Consider the following 19632-nt stretch of genomic DNA (forward strand, 5'->3'; position numbering starts at 1 on the left):
AGAATTGTCTTTATAAAATCATTTCCCCTTAAAAAGCCTGAACCCCCCCCCCCGACATAATTTACAAACGGGTGGGAACGATTGTCTCTCGAACTGAATGCTATGACTTTTCAAACAACAACCATGTAACAATCAAAAGTTAATAGTGCATATGTGAGGCGTGTGTTTTTCTCTTTTATCGTCAAGGTACGAAGCCCCAGAAGAGTTCATTTTTTTCCTGCCACAATATTCATATAACGTGCCCACAAAATAGGTGTCAAATGCACATAAAATATTAGCTTGTAGGCTTAATATTATAACAATTTGGCGGAAGATAAATGGAGCGCACATCTCTACTCGAGGATTCATTTAACCGGTCGTGTCCGATTGCGTTGTGTTTCAAAATATTGACGACGCAGAGCAGAATTTCTTGTACTGGCTGCGTTTAATCGTCTCAATCACAAAGCCTGACGAAAATAGCAGAAAACAATGTCCGCCTGTCAATTTGATTGACACCGCGTGCCCTTCGCCATGGACATCAAGAGAAAAAAGGGACGTCACAAAACACAACACACCTGACGAAAATAGCAGAAAACAATGTCCTCCCGTCAATTAGAGCGATACGGCGTACCTCTACACAAATTATATGGCATAGCCATGTATTAAAATACTGACACAAAAGTTTTTATCCGGCTCGAAAAACGCTTACCTCGCCATGTACATCAAGAGAAATACGGCAAGAGTTAAAAGGCGGGAATTGTACAAAAAGAGGGAGTGCCACATTAATTATTGAAGTAGAGGAACACATAATTTTTTTTTGTTCCACCCTTTTGGAATGGAGGATATAATAAAAGAACACGACCGGTATTTGTCATTTCACAGATTTTGTTGAATTATAATATAGTCCAGTATTTTTTTTTAACTGGCCCTGTTTACATTCATATTATTAATTTGCATTTTGTGTGCACGTTAAATCAATATTGCTGCCACAATTTACAATTGTTTTTCACCGTGTCGCGTGAAAATGAAAAAATAATAAAAGTTGTGACTGCTTCTGATGCTGTTTGAGTAATTTAAAGACATGCCAACAAAAGTGAAGACACAATCTTTTGTGTGTGTGAGTGTGTTTGTGGAATTGGCAGAGTACCATGATTTGAATGACTGGGAATCAAAGATTAAGTGTCTGTGGCCATCAATGGGCTCTGGGGGCACTGCCCCTCTAGTCGCTGTATGGACGATGGTCTTTTGGCCGCTTTGGCAGAAGGAGGGATGTCCGCAAACATGACCGGTCTGCCGTCAGGGCAGAGCAGCACGCTCGAGTCGGCTTCGCACTTGGTGGTTCTGCTCGGCCACAAGGCCTCGGCGGGGCTGTGCCTGATGGCCAAGGCTCCCTGACTCAGGACTTCCGGGCTCACCACCGACGCGCCGGCATTACTCATCTTGATCAGCATGTCCAACGACTGCTTCCGAGTCTCCAGCGAGCCCCGCATAGCTTTCCCCTCCTCTTCCTCCCTGTCCTCCTCTTCCTCTTCCTCCTCGTCCGACACTGCGGTGTTCTCCTTCAGGCCGAGTTCCTTCGAGTCGGCGGAGACTCTCTTGAACGAAAGGTCCAACGGGCCGTCACTCTGGCGAGCCGTCCTTTCCAGAGCTTGATGGATATGAGAGAGCTCATTTCGGATTTTGCTCAGGTGCTCCCAAAGGTGGTGCTGGACGGGGAGGTCCTCCTTCTCCAGGTGGGAGATGTTGCGCTCCGCTTCCTGATACTCCTGTAAGGCCTTTGAGAGGTCATTGAGGAGAGCAGCCACTGATTCCGAGGCGCCGTCCCCAGTGGGGCGTGTGGTCAGTAGGTCTTGGCTACTGTGCCCTCCTGTAGAAGGAGGTAGAGAGGGTGCCTCAGGATTTGGATTGGTGAGATGATCTGTGTACGAGGGTTCCGATGACCTGGTCTTGTGGTGCAAATTCTGTGAACTGAAATGCAGAGAAATGTTCAGTCTAACAACCAAGCCAAGATCGAAATAGGTCATTCAACGTAGTTGTTGTTCCCTCCTGATATAATAGTCATTTTTAAGTTTATCCGGTTTTCTCTGGGTATGATTTCAGTAATTTGACCTACCTAAGTTTGTCCGATGCCATATTTAGAGTAGAACTTGTCTGGATGTTCTTCAGAAAATCCAAAGCGAAGCCCGTCGTCGACTTCTTTTCCACAGGAGCTTCGTGGTTCACTACGGGTCCACCCGGCCTCTTGAGGCCCCAACTAGTTTTACCTTCCTTGGCTGAAGCCTGCACTTTATCCCCCAGCCTGTAGGCCGGGTCAGAAGAACCCCCCTGAGGTGACGTCCGACCGACAGGGGAAACCGTTGTGGCCCCAGGCCTCAGGGCAGGCACTTTCCACAGGTTAACTTTCGGCTGGAGACCAGATAAAGAAAACGTATCGACGGTGTTTGCGGAGGTTTTGGGTCCTTTATTGGCATTGCTCTGACCGGAGGCCGGTCCGAAGCTGTGCTCGCACAGGAACGGGTAGTAGAGCCGCGGGGGGATGAGGGTTCTGTCCGCGTGGCTGCCGGAGGCCGGATGAATCAGCTGGGCGGCCGAAGCCAGGAACGGGAGCTGGGCGAGCTGCGCGTGGGTTTGAGTGGCAGGCAGCGCCGAGTTCATGTAGGAGAAAAGACTCGGACCGATGGGATAGCCCACCCCGAGCACCGAAAGATTGAGCCCGGCGGGGTCCTGGTAGTCCACCAGGTTTGGCGGGGGAGGATAACACGGGATGGAGCTGTTCATTCGGGCCTGAGCGCCTTCGGTTTTGGCCTTGCTGGCGGTTAGGAGGCGCCACTGGTCTGAGAGCAACCCGGGTGCCGCCATACAGTTCTTGGATAGGGTCTTGTAGTGTTTCAACTGGGCCTCCACCTCCACAGAGCGTGCTCGCAGGAGCTGGTCTTGCAGGGAGAGCATGTCGGCCATAAACAACTCGGAATCCGCTTTGCACTCGGCGGTGTCCCCTTTTTCGGACCGCTCTTTCACCAATGTCTGCACTTCCTCTCCCTCCTCTTCCTGTCCCCGGTTTTCCCGATCTTCCGCTTCCTCCTCCACACTTCTCTGCTGCACCTCCTCAGTCCGCGTTGCCCGCTGGTCCTGGGCCTCTTTGCCGGCCCCACGCAGGCCCTGCTGTGACGGTCGCAGCTGGTCCGGGTGCGGGACGTTGTTGCCCTTTTTGTAGGGCCAGTCGGACTCGATGAGCAGGGACAGGGAGTTCTTGCACAGGCTGTACTTCATGTGGTTGTACAGGTGGGACTTCTCCATGCAGGTGAAGGGACACTGGAAGCATTTGTAGTTGTAGGGCTTTCCCCACGGACGAGGGATGTAGTGAGGCTTCTTGGGCTTGCGCTCCTTGTGTTTGCCGGCGGACGTCACTTTGCAAGTGTCGTCCTTGGACATGATTGGTCCTGATATTTCTGCGCGTTCCTGTTCAGGTTCGACTCATTCACAAGACTCGTTTAGCCGCTTTGCGATTTTGCTGCTCATTTGGATTATGTCCATCAGATTTCAGCGCGGTCGCCGACCTTCGGGTGGATTTTCTTGGTACCTGTGAACAGACACGACCGTTTTCTTGAATGTGACATGTGACATTTCATTTGAACTGGCCCATCTGTCCGTTTTCAAAATAGAATGCAGCCCTTGAACACAAAAGTTTGCACACCCCAGCCCTAGCCGTGGAATGTCTTTTTTTTTTTTTTTATATACTCCAAGATGTGCTGTCTACCTGAGGTAAAGGTCAACTCACCACTAACCTAACTTGAGATTCTCACTGTACCTGCCACTCCTCATTAGTTCCACCAGAATACCAGGCCGGGGTGAGGGTAAGGCCTCGGGGGCAAATGGGACATGACAAAGGGGGGCTGTGCACCTGTGCGGAGTTAGGAATGGCCTCTAGTGTTTCCGACCAGAAACCTTGAAGGCCAACGAGCAGGCAGAACGAGTCCAAGTCCGGGTTGCGGGTAGCGCTCGCTAAAGACGAGAAGGTGGTGGCAGCGGGGGATGGAGGCTGGTTACTAATGAGGGCCTGGCGTCATGCCCGGGGGGCATAATTAGTGGCAGGACTGGGATCTGGGTCAAGACACAGTGCAGAAGTTCAATAGATCTCCTGAACTAGGCCTCATCTTGCGAGTTGAAAATTTAAACATCCTAATTTTTTTTTTTTTTTTTTAAACTGGAGAGAGGGGGGGAAAAAAGTTGCAATCACGTCCCTCTCATCATGAACAATAAAAGAAACTATTACCTTGTTCCACTTTAGGGAGGGCCCTGCGGTGAATGAGGATGCGAGGAGCCTCCGTTTAAAACACTCTGCTGGAAGGGTTTTATTTCTTCTTTTTCCTCAGGTCATTCAAAGATAAAAGAGTGAACGCTTTCAAATTGAGAGTCATTGAAACCAAACGCAAGGAACGCGTTGTGAGTGGTTAGCATGTCTGCCTCACAGGTTTGCGGACGGAATCCGACGTTCCCTGAGCGGAGTTTTCATGATGCCCCCCCCAATGCTTGCGGCCGTTTTCTCTCAGTAGTCCAAAATCATTTTGACTTCAATAAAGACTCGAAACTGGGATGTCAAACTCGTTTTCATCGTAAGCATTTGTGATTTCACTCAGAGGGCATGATGACTGAAAACTCGATAAGGAGAATGATTTCTCAGGCGGCTGTCAGATATCTCAAAATACTTTGTACTTTTTTTTTTTTTTCAACCTCTGTGAATGATGACACGATGTCAAAACAAAGACAGCTGCAAGAGTCTGTACTTTTCTTCATTTTGAAAATTTGAATCAAGGCTTCCACTTTTACCGCAAGTATTTACTCTTTTTTTTTTTTTTTTTTTTTTACTTATTTGAACATACTTTTGCCACCTCTGCCGGTAGTTACCGTTGACTTTCGTTGCTCTGTCGGGGCCCGTTGTCCAGTTCATCGACTCCCGTGTCTGCCTCGGGGCTCGCCCCCCCTCCCGTTTAAACTCATAATGGAGCCGAGCAGCTGCTGTTACCAGGCAATCAATAAAAATATTTTTTTTATCGTACAGTTTCCTCCTCTTCTGGCCACTAGATGTGGATCACTCGCATTTGACTGTGCACTTTGAGACCCCCCCCCTACATGCCCCCCATCCCATATCCAAACCCTGCGGTCTTGTTTTGGGCTTTTAAAGCCGATGATCCAACAAGCTGAACCACTTGAACATCTATTGTTACAATTACGGACAGTGTGAGCACACTAGAACCACTTTGGCATGCATCAGCAACCACAAAAGTGACACTCAATGGAACGGCATTAAAAAAAACAAAAAAAAAACAAAAAAAAAACTAATGAAAAACCTCGATGTACATATTGATCCACGTGTTTATTTATTGAATTACCTTTTTTAATGATTTCCGGGATTGTGAGTCGTCTCCCTCCAACAACACACAAGTCCTGGTGGAGAGAAATAAAAACAACCATTAAAGATGAGTTTTGTCGGCTTTAATTTCCCACTTTTTCCTCAAAGTGTGTGTCTAATTTTATAATTATTAAAACAGTAATTTTAATTATTAATACTACAAAAAAATTGCAGGTTAATTGTCCATTATTTAAAATAGTATTTGGATGCATTTTTTTAATCACGTGTGAAAAGAATTTTTAAAAATGTCTTTAATGATACTGTGTGTATTTTATACATATAAAATCAATAAGTATTTTTGTACATTGATTCCATCCCTCCATCACTCCCAATTTACCGATTCACGATGCACACATTCATCACAGTTGAACGCAATTCAAAATATGAACCACATCATTTGCATAAGATAACACGAAACCAAAGACCGGCAACAAAGTTCTTGACATAATTTGTTTCAGTTCAAAAAGTCAAAAAAAAAATAATCATAATGAAAGTTTTCCTTTTAAATGTCTTAGAAGACGCAAACACACACACACATAAACAAAGTGTCTCCCGTTAGCAGCCACTCTTCTTCGTCCATTCAAGATGACTTTAAAAAAAAAATTATAATAAAATAAAATAAACATGATCATAATAAAATAAGCATACAACCACAACAAAGATATCGGAACAAGGTGATACAGTTCAATTTGCAGAAAAACTTGATAGCACTCGTCTTGGTCCCTGCATGACCACCTCGAATAAAACGATCAGCAATAATAAAGCAAATAAAGTGGATGATACCTGCAATCCAAGTGTCTGTCTTTCGGAGTCGAGGAGTGCGGTTGTTATCCCGGTGCTGTCTGCCTGCCTCTCGTCCGTCCCTGTACTCAAATGGGAGCACAGCAGGAGCGAGCGTGCACATTTATATTGACTAGGAGCGTCGCCCTCAGGCACTACAATAAAACAGCCACCCTACCCCACCCTTACCCCCCCCCCCTTTTGCCCCGCGACCACCTACACTTTCAAATGTGCTCTCTACCTCGCAGCCAAGTTGAACTAAAAGGTTACACCAGTGAGTGATGGCATCTTAATCCTGGACGTGACTCTTTTAATTCAACCGTGATGAGGAGGGGTTTCTAATTGTTATTTTCCTCATGACGAACACATTTAGTCGCAGGTAAAGTATTTTAAATGAAATGGAGTGAAGAACGTTGTTGTTGTTGTTGTGTGAGGGAAGCCTTGTATAACTGAGGTAATGGGCCCCAAACTATTTATCTAGCCATCTATCTATGCTAGCTTGCTAGCTAATTTCTATCTATCTTTTTAGTCACTGTATCATCGATTCACCTATCTACCTCACTGCTATTCCCATCTCGCTGACCTTTCGTCTCCAGTGTAAGAGAAACAGTTTAAAAAAATGGACTCCAATGTGCCTCACGAGAGATATCATCTCCACCTCCTCTTCTTTTTCTCCCCCTTGGTCCTCCATGTCACCGAGCTCTCCTGCCCTTCCTCCTGATTGAGCAGACATGGTCTTCCCCCCCCACCCCACCACCCCGCCCCACACTGTCACATTTGCTCCAGATGGTTAGGCTCCATGTAAGCGGCCTGTCAGCCTCCATTTGGCCACATCGGCGCGACAGCCGGCCTGATGCCTCGTGAAGGGTCCCTGACTGGATGACTGAGTTCCACGGCGCGGCGAAACCTGATGTTGGTACATTTGATGTACTCTTGAGCAAGACTGCCATGGCAGTGGTCATTTTCTGGCTGGTACCAGGAAGCAGGACCATGTCAGCAGGGCGCCCTGAGATCAGGCTCAAGTCCAGACACAAGGTTCTTGTCCTGATACTGTGGTCTAATCCCAAATCAAGGTTCTGGTATTGATAAAAGACTACAGTGGACATCTTATCATGTTATCAGGTTGCACGCTGCATGAAAGGGTTCATTCTAAATGAAGAAACCGGCCTCTACAGTAGGGTCTAGTCTACAATCGACGCTGAAACGTTCCTCCTGACGCAGGGGCGAATTGAAGAAGAGACTTGCAGCGTGAAGCCACCGACGCTCTGAAGGAGGATGAGGTGGAGGATGAGCTAAGGGTCCTTATGGAGCGGCATCTGCGGAGGCTGACAGCCGCACTCCATTACGGCTCTGGGAAAGGAACTGGAGGGCTCCGACAACGCGCCCACCAGGCTGAGCCAGCTGTGCGCATGCATCCAAACACGCGCTCGCACACACACGTACTCGTATTGCCGCATGTCTTCTAAGATGGACTATTTGTTGAAAATAGAAAAGTCTTCCAACTCGGGGATGAGTGTTCCTCTCTCCTTCCACTCTGTGACTTTGAGGCCCGAGGTGGAATGGCTAACAGCTCCTCTCTGAGCGTGCGCTGCTGGGCACATTAACTAAACTCATATCGCTCTCAGCCACTATCAATTATTCACCGCAGACCCCCCCCCAAGCCCCTTTCTCCCCCTTCCGTATCAAAGAAGAGCAACACCCTTGAGCGATTCCCTGCTTTATGTTGCTGAGGATTTTCAGTCATTTGCTTTATTGAAAAGTTGGATAGAAGCAACCGGACCGGTGTGTGCTTCTTGATGGTCTTTTACAAAGGTGTAAAATACTTTCCAACATAAGTTTGAGTACTGGCGAGGCACACTTTCTGGCAGGAGTCAAAAGAGGGCATGAGGGCAAGTCTTAAAAATGGAATTCCTGGAAAAGTGTTCTCAAAAACAAAAAATTTTTTACAGGCCAATATTGTCAATTAGCCATGGGTGAAGCTAACTTTACGGTCAGTTTGTTTCCCTTTACATTTTAGTTATCTTGGTATCTTTCAGACTTTTTTGTATATGTAGCTTAATTGTGGTTTCATTTTCATTCATAGCAGGTGAAATACTCTGAAACCGAGACACGTAATACACGTTTACCTAAAATAAAGTAGTCTCTGAGAATTACGCAAGGCCAAGCTAAACTAGGCTAGTCACGAGCTGGCTGTTTCGCCGATATTTTTCAGCGAAGCTAGGCTAACCACAAGTTGGCGGTTCGGTAATATTTTTCATGAACTCAAAAAGGGAGCAAATATTGTCATCAGAAAGGAAAAAAAAAAACCAAAAGGTCTCTGAATGCTGACACTATTTAAAAAAAAAATGTAACAAGATTGACAAGTGTCTGACAGAGGAGACCTGGCCTCACATGATGTCAGTCGACGCCGCTGGGAGCAAACAATGAGACATTTCCACTTTCACACTTAAATGAACACGCAAGGCAATTATACCGACGAGGGCCGGACGGACGTTGGCCGCCGTCCAGCGTGTGGAAAGGCATCCCTTCAAAGTCAGCTGGCTTGATTTGTGAAAAGGGCAGATATCAAGGTTCAGCCATGACGGGACCTATGAGTCGTTGGGGGTTTTTCCTCTGCAGACACTTGTGCCCTTCTCTTTAGTCTCAACACACACACACACACACACACACACACACACGCACGTTTCCAGCAAACCGGATGCTTTACTTCTGCGCGACCTGCTACTATTTGGAATGTTAAACACATTGACATCAAATACACATCATAAAAGAGTGATTCCCAGCCATGGAGACTTCAAAAGTGGTCGAACCCAATTAAAAAAAACAAAAACAAGTGAGTGCGCACACCGTCTTTTAACTGGTCTTTGTAGCTGCGTTTGACTTTGACAATGGAAACGTGCGATCTTTCACCACCTTTATCAGAGAAGGAATGACGAGATAACCAGCTGGTTCAGGACTTGACACCCTCGTTTCTCGCTTTGGGTTAAGATACGGGAAGCAGCTGGCAACCCCCCCCCCAAAAAACCCGTTGTCACCCGATTTTCCTTCCTCGCTTCGCCCAATGCCGACTTCCTCTTCCAACCAGCTGACCCCCTCCTACCCCACCCCACCACACCCTCAGGAGGTGGGTCTTTATTTATTTATTTATTTATTTCACGGGTGTCACCTGATGGGGGAGGGGGGGAGTGGAAATGAAGGGAAGCAGCTGATTGTGTCACAGCGCATTACTACTGCTGTCCATCACAGCGTTGACCTTCAGGGTGTGCGCACGCGGGTTTGTGTGTCTGTATCAACAACGTGTAAGTATGTGCATATTAAGTCACTGACCCACAGGGAGTTCATGTGTTTGTTCATCAATGTAGGGTGTGCGAGACAATGTGTGGAGTGTGTGGGTGGGTGTGTGTGTGTATATGCGTGTGAACACTCAGAGATCGGGGGTGTGTGTTGACGAGTGTGTCTCCATGTCAACGCGGCAATCGGTGCGAGTTAGCTGACGTCGCCGCCAGCTCAGCTCGGCGGCCGACCAGCCTCAACGACTTGAACTCACTCACCAGTTGATAATCTAGAGCCACATGATACCGTGCTGAAGATACCGTGGATGCCACCTCAGTTGAATCAAATCTCATCGTCACTTCCTGACCAATTCCCAAGCGCCGAGGATGCATTTCCTGACAAATGCGTCCAAAATCGGAACACGACCACGAAGCAAACGTCCATATGCGTTGGGACCCGAGCACCAGCGCAGCATCATGCCCGGACCAGGCTTGTATTCCCTCAGTAATGCAGAAGCAACACTCACTGGGGAGCCTGGTGTCAGTCACTTTCCCAGCTGCGACCAGGGCCCCCCACCCATGCAGGGACCCACCATCACTTTCCCTTGGTGGTGGTGAGTAGGGGGGGGGCAAGCTGGGGGAGTGGGGAGAGAGCGCCAACTCCTGGAGGACGCCCGTGCAACGCTGGCTGCCCATGCGGCAGGAATCGAGGGAGACAGGGACCAAAGGCCGTCAGCCTCATCCCTTCGGGTGCCTCGGCCTCCCAACTACAAGTTCACGTTTTAGCAAACCATATGTTCTCCCTCTTCCCCCCCAGCGCAGCACAGACCCTCTCAGCCAGTTAGCAAATAAACAAGTCAGGAAGCCATAGCTTGGGGGGGCGGAGGCTTGTTTGCCTCTCAGATGCTGTCAGCCTCGTGCCTTTTCACTGCCGCTAAGCTGTTTGCATTATTGGGAGCTGGCTAACACTGTGAGTGGGGGGGCTTTTTGGGGGCTACAGGATGAAGGTTTACTGTACTCAAATCAGCAGTGGTGGAAAGTCACTGAAGTAGAACAAATACAAGTTTCATTCGTTCTGTGACCATCCCAAATCATCTCTCTCCAGTGAAATGAATGAAAGTGCAATTAATCTGTTCTGGCACTCGCCAAAAATAACCCAATTTTTGTTAGCATTTTTTTTTCCTGCATAAAAACAATCACATTTGTTCCCCAGTTAAGCTGCAAATGACGAAACCACAGCTGTAGCCTGATTGAGGAAAACTGTTCAATGTTGTCTGATTTATGGTGACTAAATCATCCTGCGCCAGCCCAAAATTACTTCTCTTGGTGTTCCAAAAAAATCTCTTGGTCTCTCATATGAAAAAGCACAAGGAAGATGCACTTTTCAGTTCGCTAAGTTTGCATTTGTTATCAGTCAGTTCACAATTAGCAACCCAAGTAAAGCTAGCCAATAGCTTAAATAAAATCCAAGTAAATAAAAGAGAGAAACTAGCAAGTCCTCAACCCAGTCCAATAAAATGTCATTGTCCAGCCTGTATTTTAAATTCGTAATGAACCAAGATGTCTGCTTGTATTTTCCAGAGCAGTGAATGATAGACAGCGCCAAACAGATGGACAGCGTGTGTGTATACAAGGTCCATGGAGTCACTCAGTCAGTCAGTGGTCCCTTTGGGCAGAGAAACTGCCCACAAATGGACAGCTGCGCCTTGGGCAGGACATTCAGGAAGTGGACGAACGCACATCGCACACTTCTGGACCCCTCAGGGTGCAGCAACTCGCTGACCTGACCATCACATCGGTCCAAAATTTGCTCCAAGGTCACACAAAATCACCATTTCGTAACAGGGGCATTCCTACACTTACAATTTGTTTGCTGCAAACACGCAACTTTCAATTCAACCCACCCCACCACAAAAAAAATACAAAGTCATGAATGAAGCACAAACAATGTGCTCCAAAAAAAAGTAGGGGAACACTATATAGATCTTTGGATTTGATATTGATGTTTAGTTTTATTGTATTGGTTGTATATCATTTTTTCTTCTTTTTTTTGGCATTCAATTTTGTTTCCATTTAGTTTTTATTAGTTTTCGTATTGGTTTTAGTTTTTTATATGTAAAGTACAAAGTGAATTCAACTACAATTTTCAAACCGACCTTGATTCTTCTATAGCTACGAATGAACTGTACAGTCATGCCAAAAGCAATGCATTTCGAATGAACCTTTGACAAAAATGAAAACGAAGGATCATTTTGATATCGTTAGTTTTAGATGTATTTATTTTTTATTTTTTTTACATAAAATACAGTTTCAGTTAGTTTTCTTTCTTTTTTTTAAAGCATTTTCGTTGTTATTTATATTATTTTTTTTTGTTAATGAAACATTTTTTTGGCCCCCAATTTTAGTTTATTCGTTTTCCTTAACTCTAATAACCTTGGTTTACACACACGCATTAAGTGACATGACAGCCGGCCTCACTGACTGGTCCATTGAGTCATCAGTGACCTTCCGCGGGATTGGAGTTGCCACGCCAATTGACCAAATCACTGATCTTTAAAAGCAGCTCTGCGGGCACAAGGCGGAGGGGAGAGGATGGGGCGGGGGGTAGTGACCACGCACCCCCACGCTCTCGTGAAGACACACACCCACCCACATAAACACACGCATACTCCTTCCATGCACCTCATTCTCTAATCAAGGAGCAGGCAGGCGTGGTGACACTAATGAGAGGCGACGGCTCCACAGTGCTCGGGGCAACGACCAGCTCGGCTGTCGAGACCGCCGAGAGAGTCCGCCAGGCACGCACTGAGGCAAAGGAAGGTTTGCTGTTTTAGGAGGAGGAGATGGGGGGAATGAGGGCGATGGGGGGGAATCACAGGGAGAGAGATGCTGGTGTGGATGCGAGGGGAGTTCAGGAGGAAGATAGGATGCACGAGGAGTTGGCTTAACTCATCCAGCCGCCGCTTCGTTGTCTCGCAAAAGCGCCTTTCCGTCATGGCGTGAGTGCGCTTCAGCATGAAGTGTGAGAAACGTGGAAGGGGGGAGTTAAATATGTAAAATGTCCGCATTGATTTGCCAACGCTGACATAGCGGGCGAGTGGGACAACTGTGGGAATTTTCACAAATATGCCCTTGCCCAAATTCCCTCATTTTCATAATACGATTCGAAATTTCACATATTGACTTTGTCAACTGATTCAAACCATTCTAACTTCAAGTCGGACAACAATTCAATTAATTCCACAGCATTGCAGCATCAGCTCCTCGGCATTCACACTCAATTTCGGCAGAAATGGCCTCCTCTAGTTTGCTTATAAGAAAGCACAACGCGCAAGGCAGCGAGCGCTAAATACGCGCGTGGGCTTCCCAAACCATTCACCCCTGGGGCCTGCTTGCTGAGTGGCGTGCCCCCCTCTCCTCCCCGGCTGCACCCCCACCACCACCTCCTCCTCCTCCTCCTCCCATCTCCTCCGGAACACAGTTTAACTTCTGTCATCTAGATGAAGCAAGTGAGTCAGTCTAGCAGTGGCGAGAGGATGTGACAGGCCGGTAATGGACAGGACAAAGAGGGGATTTATGAAGTATTAGTAAACCTTAATAATTCACCACACCAAAGATCCTGGGAGTCCTCCTGGCAGATCCCCGCGTCTCCTTCTCCTGTCATGCTTAAATGCTGCGCCCTGCTAACAAAGCCAAAGGGGAAAAAAAAAGGATTTTCATGATATGGTGTTCCACAGAGTTCAACTTTGGGGCTCCTGCAGTTTTAAATACACAATTTTTAATTCTAATTAATTTGTTTAATTTTGACAGGAATCTTTAACTGGACGTTTTAAGCCTTTTTAGATGAATTGTTCGCTATTTGCCAAACTACCGATGACTGAGAAGTAAGGAGATTAGAGTTCTCTGCCACCATACAGCTGCCGAAGAATTGTTAAGTTCGGACACTCATGTCTCAAGGCAACTGCAGAGTATTCATGTATACATTCTTCAACTATATGCATCAAAGTTGTCTGTTGGGTCCTTTACATCTACTGGACACCAACTGATGCAACGGTTGACCTATAAGGTCATAAAACAGAAGCTGCCAAAAGCCACCGGCTACCAATTACAGGTTATCACAGCTTAGCAGGTAACTGTCAGTCAGTCAGTCAAGCAAACACGCAGTAAATAAATAGTACATAACGTGGAGGTAATTCCCTCGCTATACGGAGACCGCATCTTTGTCTGTGATTGGCAGCCACAGTCATTAGATACCCCCACTGGCTGTTCTTTTAACTCTCCTCTCGGCCGGTTGGCGGTGGGGGGGCGGCTTTGCTTACAGTATAGTGACGGGTGTCGGCACTGAGGCCGCGTCCAGTCTGCTGTGGCCCGGTGTGACAGCGATGCCGCCTGACCAGTCCAGCCCTGACCCCCTCTCGCTCCAGCCCGCATCGCCCCGAGAGACGTGGAGGGTGATGCGGACTGGCACCGCGGGGCCCTCCCTGGCTGGTGCCTTTGCTGGTGGTCTCCGTGGCCTATTAGTGTCTCGCTATGGGCCTGTCACACTGACAAAACAGGGGCCTGTCAAATTAAGTCGAGGCCGAATAGCGGAGATGTGACTCAAACGCACCGATGGGACACGGGGGGAGGGTGGTGAGGACCAGGATGAGGGAAGCACCGGTGCTAATGTCGACGGTAAGTGAGAGTGACAGCTTGAGAGCCGATCGGAGAAAAAGAGCCAAGTCCGCGCTCGGTAACAGTAGCCGATAATGGCGACGGTGGGATTGTCCCGAGGAGACTTGCTGAGGGCCAATCCAAACAGAGCGAGACGGATGAACACGTGGAAGACGCTTGGGGTTCTGACCCAAACAGCTTGGAGTTACAGGAGTCCAACTTAATGATATCTGACTGTAGCGCGTTGTGTGCGTGTGTGTGTGTGTGTGTGTGTGTGTGTGTGTGCGTGTGTGTGTGTGTGTGTGTGTGTGTGTATACAGGTGTGCTTTGAGTTGGAAGTTGAGAATTTGCTCAAATGTTGAGACTTTTAAATGAAGACCTGCGCACCGCTGCAGGCAGTCTGCACAAACTTTTCATATCGCTTCAAAAAAACTTTTTCTGTGTTCACTGGTTTGTGTTTCGAGACGTACATTGCAGAGCCGTCCCTCTCGCACATCCTCCAGCCTTCTGCAAAATGATCAACATCGGGTCCAACCCGGCTGTGCAGAATTTACGCCAGTCACGAAAACTTTGCCTTATGCTAGCTTAACTCTCGCGAACAATGCAAAACGCCATAGACGGGCTACACGTAGCACCTATGTGGCTGTGTTGTAATGCTTGAAGCAACAGATATTTGATCCATGTAGACAGATAATACAACTATACTCACAGGCATATATTCTTTATCCTCTGCAAAAGACGACTGATAGAACTTTGACCCTACTTTGACCTAGTAGGGTCACTTAAAGGAATTGTGAAACTCTGATCCATTTGTACCGGCATGACAGGATGATACTGGCCTCCAGTGGCCAAGACACACATACCAGAAGAAGCAATTACATAATTTATCGGGGTGCACAAACTGTTCGATTATTCACATTTTATTGAATTAATGGATTCAGTTATGTTTTAATGAAGTATAATATTACAGAAAGCATTTTTTTCCTAACCTTGAGCTAAGGAAAACTTAATATTTAATACAGCACGACTTCACATGCTGTCTCGATATGACAAATTTTCACCTCTTGCGGGGTGGGGGTCTGAAACATATCCGCGCGCCAAACGGGGTTCACCGTTTCTCCGAGTGGGTCTGCTCTTGTGTGTTTGTGTGCCGCCACTTGGGCTCTGACGTCGCGGCGCATTGTGGAGAGCTGAGAGGCTGATGCACAGTGGCAGCTCCCCCCTCGCAGCCACGGGCCAGCCCAGAGCCACTGCAGATGATAGTTTTAATTGCTTTCAATCTTTCAGGCTAGTCTCTGCCCAGTGGCGCACGCTGCTTGTGTGTACGTGTGTGTGTGTGTGTGTGTGTGTGTGTGTGTGTGTGTGTGTGTGTGTGTGTGGTTATTGTCTAAGGATGCTCCACAAACATGCGCGTGTGCGTGTGATGGATGTGTTTGTCCATTAGGAGAGGGAAATGAAGAGAGAATTAAGGATTCGCATTGTTACAGGCGCCACGCATCCAACGACGACATATGTTGAACAAATTGTGTGTGTGTGTGTATGTGTGTGTGTTAAGTCCTTTTCTACAGAGACACAGACATGATATGGGGGTTGTTCAGTACACGTCCACAATGGATATAACAAGTGGGAGGAAAAATGTGAATTTGTGGGCTCAAAATACTCAATTGTGGCCACAGATATGAGTACTGTGTGCCCACAAATTCACATTTTTCTTGTCTGCAGTATATTTTTGCCACAAATTAAATGACTCACCTGCCCACACTTAAAATTCATGCCTTATATCTACATTGCGGCCGTGCCCCCCCCCCCCAATGTCATGTCTGGTGATGAAAGGTGTGTAAATCCCTTTTCCATAAAATGTGCCTTTATAAATAATAAAGTTGAGGCGTTTCATGCAAAGACCTCAAAACATGCACTCGCGTCCTTAAAAGCATTTTATAGGTGGTGAACTACAAAACCAAGGCATCAATAATTCAGGGCCCAATGCTGAGCTGGCATAACACAACAGTGAAAACATGCACAAATTTGAATGGCAAGTGGGAATTGAACACTTTCCTTGAGCTGACTGACACGTTTTAGCACGTTTTTTTTTCCCCAATCGGCTATCACCATGCGGTAGTGAACGCGAGCACGTCTAGAAATATGAATCAAAGCCCTGCAAGTGGCTCATTTTCATTCATGTCACCTATATTGCATCCAATGAAACAAATGTTGTTTCAGTACCGACCGGATATTCACAGTATCGGCTCTGGAGGGAAATATATTCACGTCACGATCCAAATCTGTAGGGAACTAAAATGAAAATTAGGTTGGAGAAATTCACCTCAAACCACCACGAAAAACATTCAACCATTTTACGCCCTTGTGCGCTCCTCCCTGCATTTTTTTCCCCCCCCACATACATGGACAGAGAAGGCTTGTGGCTGGGAGGTTGGGAGGGAGGAGGGAAGCGGGGTGGGCGTAAATTAGGCCCTAACATTCCCACAGAGGCTAATCTCCATCCATTTAGAGGGCTGTAATATTTAATCAAGAGGCCACGGCACGCCTGGCAGCATCGTGCAATGTGGCAGCGCTCATATGTTTGGAGGAGCCCGACAGCCCACAGGCCACTGAGGGCCAAAGCTAAAGCATGCTAAAATACGCACGCACGCACGCACGCACGCTCGGGCAAAGAGGTTAGGTTAGGTTTCTTTTTACTTTCAAATGTTTCTTGTGCTGTTTCTATTCTTAACATGCAGTCAAATTGTTACACGCTTTAAAGTCCACTAAGCGACTCGCTGGAGTGTCGGGCCCGTTCCGCCTGAAGGTATGGCACCGGTGGAAGCCAAGCGCTCTCACCCTCACCGCTCTAAAGGTCAGGCTTCGCACCGCCAGTGTGAAAGGCGCTCACTGAAAAGGGTATTGTCCATCTGTTTTTAACCGTTCACGACTGACCGTGATGCTCCTATGTGTGTGTGTGTGTGTGTGTGTGTGTGTGTGTGTGTGTGTGTGTGTGTGTGTGTGTGTGTGTGTGTGTGTGTGTGTGTGTGTTCGTAAGTGTTCACGCAAATGAATAAATAACAGACTGAAGGCTTCATTTCAAATAAGCACCGCCAAAATGGTAAAAAACACACACACACTGGTGAAAAAAGGTCCTTCTTTCCTCCTGTCCCAAAAAGTAATTTGTGCAATAAATCAACATAATGGGCTTGACCCAACCGGCTGTGATTTTTTTTTGTGTTTTCGTAAAGAGAACAATTTGCGTTGCGAGGAGGTATAAAAGTGCGGCGTCGGCCCGACGCGATGCCTTGCTCCCTGATTCGGAATGACTCTAATGGGAGGCCCTGGTGAATTTTTCATACAGCCCAGAGGGGGACGACGAAGGGGACACACTGGCACATTACATCCTCTTGGTGAGAGAGGGAAGGAAGGGCTGAACTAATATTGAGGTCTTTTGGGAGCATGTAGCATTGCCCAAGTTGTTCTTAACTGCCTCTTACCAAAAAAAAAAAAAAAAAAAGTTTAATCTTACTCTATCTTTGTTATGGATATAATAATTGAAATTATTACTAATGATACATTGACTCAAAAAATACATCAAAATGAGCAGGAGTGATTAAAAAACATTTTGGATGAAATAAGCGGTTGAATAAGACTGATATGAATTTGATAGACAATTGAGAAATGACCATGAATTCCCACGTTAGTATTCAAAGCAACCATTTTACAGATTGCACGTCCTTTTATTTTATTTTATTTTTTTTCTTTGAAGCTCATCTCCGACTGACTTGGCCCATCTGTCCAAATCAAACGCTGCCCCTTGAGCTGAAAAGCCGCCCGACCCTTCGCCTATCGGGAACGATGTGTGATTAACGAGAGCAGCTTGATCCGCTCGCTCGCCTCTTTGTCATGTCCGTGAACAAACGCCGGCTGAATAATGCCCAAGATCTCAATTTAATGGGCTGAAATTTCTGCAAGAAAGCTCTAAAAACATTCTCCATCTGTTCAGTGCGCACACGCCTCAGCTCGCCGGGATAGCTCGTAGCACTGTCTTGCCGTATGCAAATATGTTTTGCCTGGAAATCTCTTTGGAGTTGCTCGAAGGAATCCAGAACGGCCCGCCTTCTGTCTCCCCTCGACCGGCTCGCGCGCTTCGCCCGTCTAGCTCCTCTCGCGTGGAAAACATTTCACCAGCTCCGCACGCACCCGAGTCAGCGGCACCTCCGAGCACCACGGGGCCGATATGCAGATCTGGCAGGCCCCCCGTGCGGGCTGCGGGGTACGGGAGGGGTGGGGAGGGGCGGTAGGGGGGGATGCAACTGTTTGCTCACTTGGACAAAACAGGCCACAGAAGACGCAAAAGCAGGAATTACACGGCCACTTATCATGTCCTGCGACTCCACTACTTAACACAAAGCCTTGTTACCACTTCCAAACGTTAAAATGCCATAGATGGGCGAATGCTGATACCAGCCTTATGTTAAGGTATCGGGTACTCGTGGAAGCTGTCGATATCTTTGGGGAATATTGAATAATATGCACATTTTTGAGGGCCTAAACACCAACAAAAAACTCACCATATTTTGCAAACAAAAATCCGATATTAGACGTTCGTAAGAATATAGGTTGTAATCTTTCAGGGCAGTGTGACAATGCCTCTCTGCTCAACAAATATTACAGCCTTTGACAGTACGAATATGACGACGATAATTACTTATACGTTGTAGAAACTGCTCGGGCAAAAGTTCCAAACGCAGTGGCAAAAACAGTATTTCAGTTACAAGCACTGCAAAGTACACAATAAGATTGCGTTCATCTACTCGTACAGTATGAGGACTCCGCATCCCTTTTGGGGCGGAAATGCATGCGTGTGCGTGCGTATGTGAGCCGCGATGCCAGGCCCGGTCCACCAGATGGTCCACAAAGGTGTTCACACACACTGAGTGGGCACGGCGATTGATGCATTGCAACATCCAGGAAGGTGGAACATTTGGCTGCTGACCCGCAGTCACAACTCATCGGCCCTGCCTTCTCCTTATTTAGCAGCAGCCACAGTGCCGACGGCACACACACACACACACACGCACGCACGCACACACACACACACACACACACACACTGGGAACACGGCACTTTCGCACCCTCAAGGGAGCCTGGGCCGTGCGCCAGAAAGTTCTCCGTGGTCTCTGCAAGGAGGTCACTACGCCTTAGCGCAGGCCGGGATAATGAGTGCAAGGAGCCACGGACGTGAATGGGGAAGGCGAGCTCAAACTTACACTTGGATGGAGAACATCTGACCCTGAGCTGAGTCTTTGGGGGGTAGGGGGGGGGTAGGGGGAAAGGAGGCGCCATATGATTTCATTTCTGCTAGTTACGTGTAAGGAATCCTTCATACGGTGAGTCTTTGGGGCGCGCAGCCCTCTGGGCTAAATTCATGCGACACATAGACCAGCGCAATGAAATAAAACAATGCGACTGAATTTGAATGACGCCGATTTGGCAAGGAGCGTCATGTCAGTACTGACAATGGACTCAGTGTAAGGCTGATGACACTGACAA

At 47.3% G+C, this 19632-nt stretch overlaps 1 protein-coding gene across 1 annotated transcript; it reads right to left on the reverse strand.

Annotated features, from left to right (window-relative positions):
* Window positions 1-1071: 1071 nt before the first annotated feature.
* prr35 (proline rich 35) lies at window positions 1072-5445 on the reverse strand. The gene is made up of 3 exons (XM_019887864.1): window positions 5370-5445; window positions 2093-3559; window positions 1072-1947 (listed from the first exon to the last, which is right to left on the reverse strand). The coding sequence occupies exons 2-3, from the start codon at window positions 3409-3411 to the stop codon at window positions 1155-1157; spliced, it is 2112 nt and encodes a 703-aa protein (XP_019743423.1). The 5' UTR covers window positions 3412-3559; window positions 5370-5445; the 3' UTR covers window positions 1072-1154.
* Window positions 5446-19632: the final 14187 nt, after the last annotated feature.

This window comes from Hippocampus comes, unplaced genomic scaffold (genome assembly GCF_001891065.2).
Source record: "Hippocampus comes isolate QL1 unplaced genomic scaffold, H_comes_QL1_v1.1 scaffold416, whole genome shotgun sequence".
Classification (NCBI taxonomy): domain Eukaryota; kingdom Metazoa; phylum Chordata; class Actinopteri; order Syngnathiformes; family Syngnathidae; genus Hippocampus; species Hippocampus comes.